The 2,374-nt window shown below is 34.6% G+C and overlaps 1 protein-coding gene across 1 annotated transcript; it reads right to left on the bottom strand.

Annotated features, from left to right (window-relative positions):
- Positions 1-216: 216 nt before the first annotated feature.
- On the bottom strand, positions 217-825 carry LOC125423739 (protein FAR1-RELATED SEQUENCE 9-like). Its single transcript, XM_048478873.1, has one exon. It carries the CDS (start codon positions 823-825, stop codon positions 217-219), a length of 609 nt encoding a protein of 202 aa, XP_048334830.1.
- Positions 826-2,374: the final 1,549 nt, after the last annotated feature.

The following is a 2,374-nucleotide window of genomic DNA, read 5'->3' as shown; positions in this document are numbered from 1 at the left end:
ATTTTTTTTGTCGTGCGCTTGGTCAATTTTTCCACATCCATTGCAACATCAACCTCTATACTTAGCAGCATTTGTTGCCTTCTCTTTCCCTCCTTTTAATCTTCTTCCACATCCCTTTGCCCTCACTTGAGATGGGTCTTTCAGAGTTGTGTCATTAACACTACTACCTTTTTCAAAAATGCCTCCACACTTTGTGCTACCACCTACGGATTTAAACTAATCAACCAAACTTTGCAGAGCATCATTCACAATTACAGCTGCTTCTTCATTTAACATGATGTTATCAACGAGTTCTGAGAAAAGTTTGAACAGTTTGCTTCGCCACGTTAACATTGAACTACATTTTCCACTTATTTCTAAACCTTCCTTGTCATATATTATTTGAGATTTTGCAGCTCTAGTCCACTTTTTCATTATGCATTGATTCAATAGAGGAATATCACCAAAGAATTGCAAAAATGCCAAAATATGTCTACATGGAATCCCTTCTCTCTCAAACTTTTTACAATTACACGATGCATAGTCCAAAACTTTATCATAAGGAATTTCCCGAAACCTTGGAACACCTCCATTTGGACAACTCTGGACCGTATACATTTTAAGTGTATCATTTTCATTAACAATTTGTGGCATTGTTACTAAGCTATGCCACAACTCATCTTGAAACTTATAAAAAATCCTGCGTGTGTATATCTCAGCCATTTGCTTCTCCATTTCCAATGGCAGTTTCAAAACAGGCTTCTCATTAATATCAACATGATTAGCACTTAAGTCTTTGTGACGTTGATGTGCAAGTGCCCTATTGAATCGAAGTATAAAATCCATCAATAAATTTTTCTTCGAAAAGTACCTCTTGAAAAATGCATGAGAGCTTTCTGCAAGTTAGCTACTTGACATTCCAGCTGAGAATACATGATTAACATATGCCGGCACCCATCTTGAATGTAGTTCAAATATTGACTTTAACCATTCATTGTCATGTAGGTTCGCCTTTTTGATGATAGAAGTCCATTTTCTTTCAAACTTTTCTAAACGTTCTGATTCCCAAATGCAGTGTTTGAAATCCTTGTAAAAATCCTTGTAAATGGTTGCATTTAAATATATAGAAAACTTCTTAAGTATATACCAACTACAATATCTATGGAATGTATTCGGTAATCTCTGAGCTACAGCCTTTGTCATTGAAGGATCTTGATCTGTGATAATCATCTTTGGGGTGTTTGCAAGCATGCTCTTCTTTAATAGCTCAAATAACCAAACAAAAGATTCAGTTCTTTCATCGCTTGAGAATGCACATGCAAATATTATTGTTTGACCATGATTATTAATCCCAACCAAAGGTGCAAACATCATACCATACTAATTAGTGTTGTAAGTTGTATCAAATACCACTACATCACCAAAACATCCATAAGCTCTTCTACAAACCGAATCGGACCAAAAACAACGCTTCAATTTACATTCATCATTTGCATCTATTTAAAACATAAATGATGGATCCCTTTCTTGCTCTGTTAGGAAATATTCCTTCAATAGTTTTGCATCTTGTCCCCTTATTTCATTATGCAACTTAGCTTCGTAGTTATAAATATCCTTCTTTGTATACCCAATGTTCTCTATACCCTAAGCTTCAAATTCAAGAATACTTATTTGTTGGTGAGTTGGCACGTTTGCTGCTGAAAACTGCTGTGTTAGTGATTTTTTGGCTTCCGACACATGACGATGTGACCTCAATAAATGTACTTTTTTAGGGTTTGATTATGGATAACTGTGCTCTTCAACAAATACACTAATGACATATTTCCCCATTTTGGACATAACCACAGCTAATTTTGCCTTGCAATTATCTATTGTTATCCCCCGACACCTTTTTTTTTTTATCGCCCTTTTTAGAAGATTCTCCTTCTTTATAACAAACGAATTTTTTCCTTATAACTTCACTGGTACCTTTACGTCTCTTACTGGAATTGCTACAAATACTAAATCCCGCCTCTTTTGAATACTTAATGTAAAATTCAAGTGCCTCATCTATAGATATAAACTCTTGTCCAACCGTTGGTTTTAAGTTTTCCGACACTTAAGGAATGTAAACATCATCAAAGTCATTAGAGCATGATAGTAGGAATATTTCTACATCGCCAGCAGGATGATTATTTGCTTCATATTATAAATCATTCACGTTGCCATCTGAGATAATAAAATCAACATATGATCATTAATTTCCATATAATACATCTCAATCCACTTTCAAATCACACTTACTGACTACTTATAATTTATATAACATGCTATTAATCATTAATGCCATAGGAAAGGGATGGAAGCATAGATTTTACAAAAATGAAGCTCACAGGGAAGGGATGGAAGCAATCAA

This window comes from Ziziphus jujuba, chromosome 7 (genome assembly GCF_031755915.1).
Source record: "Ziziphus jujuba cultivar Dongzao chromosome 7, ASM3175591v1".
NCBI classification, from domain to species: Eukaryota; Viridiplantae; Streptophyta; class Magnoliopsida; order Rosales; family Rhamnaceae; genus Ziziphus; species Ziziphus jujuba.
This window is presented reverse-complemented; position numbering and strand designations above follow the sequence as displayed.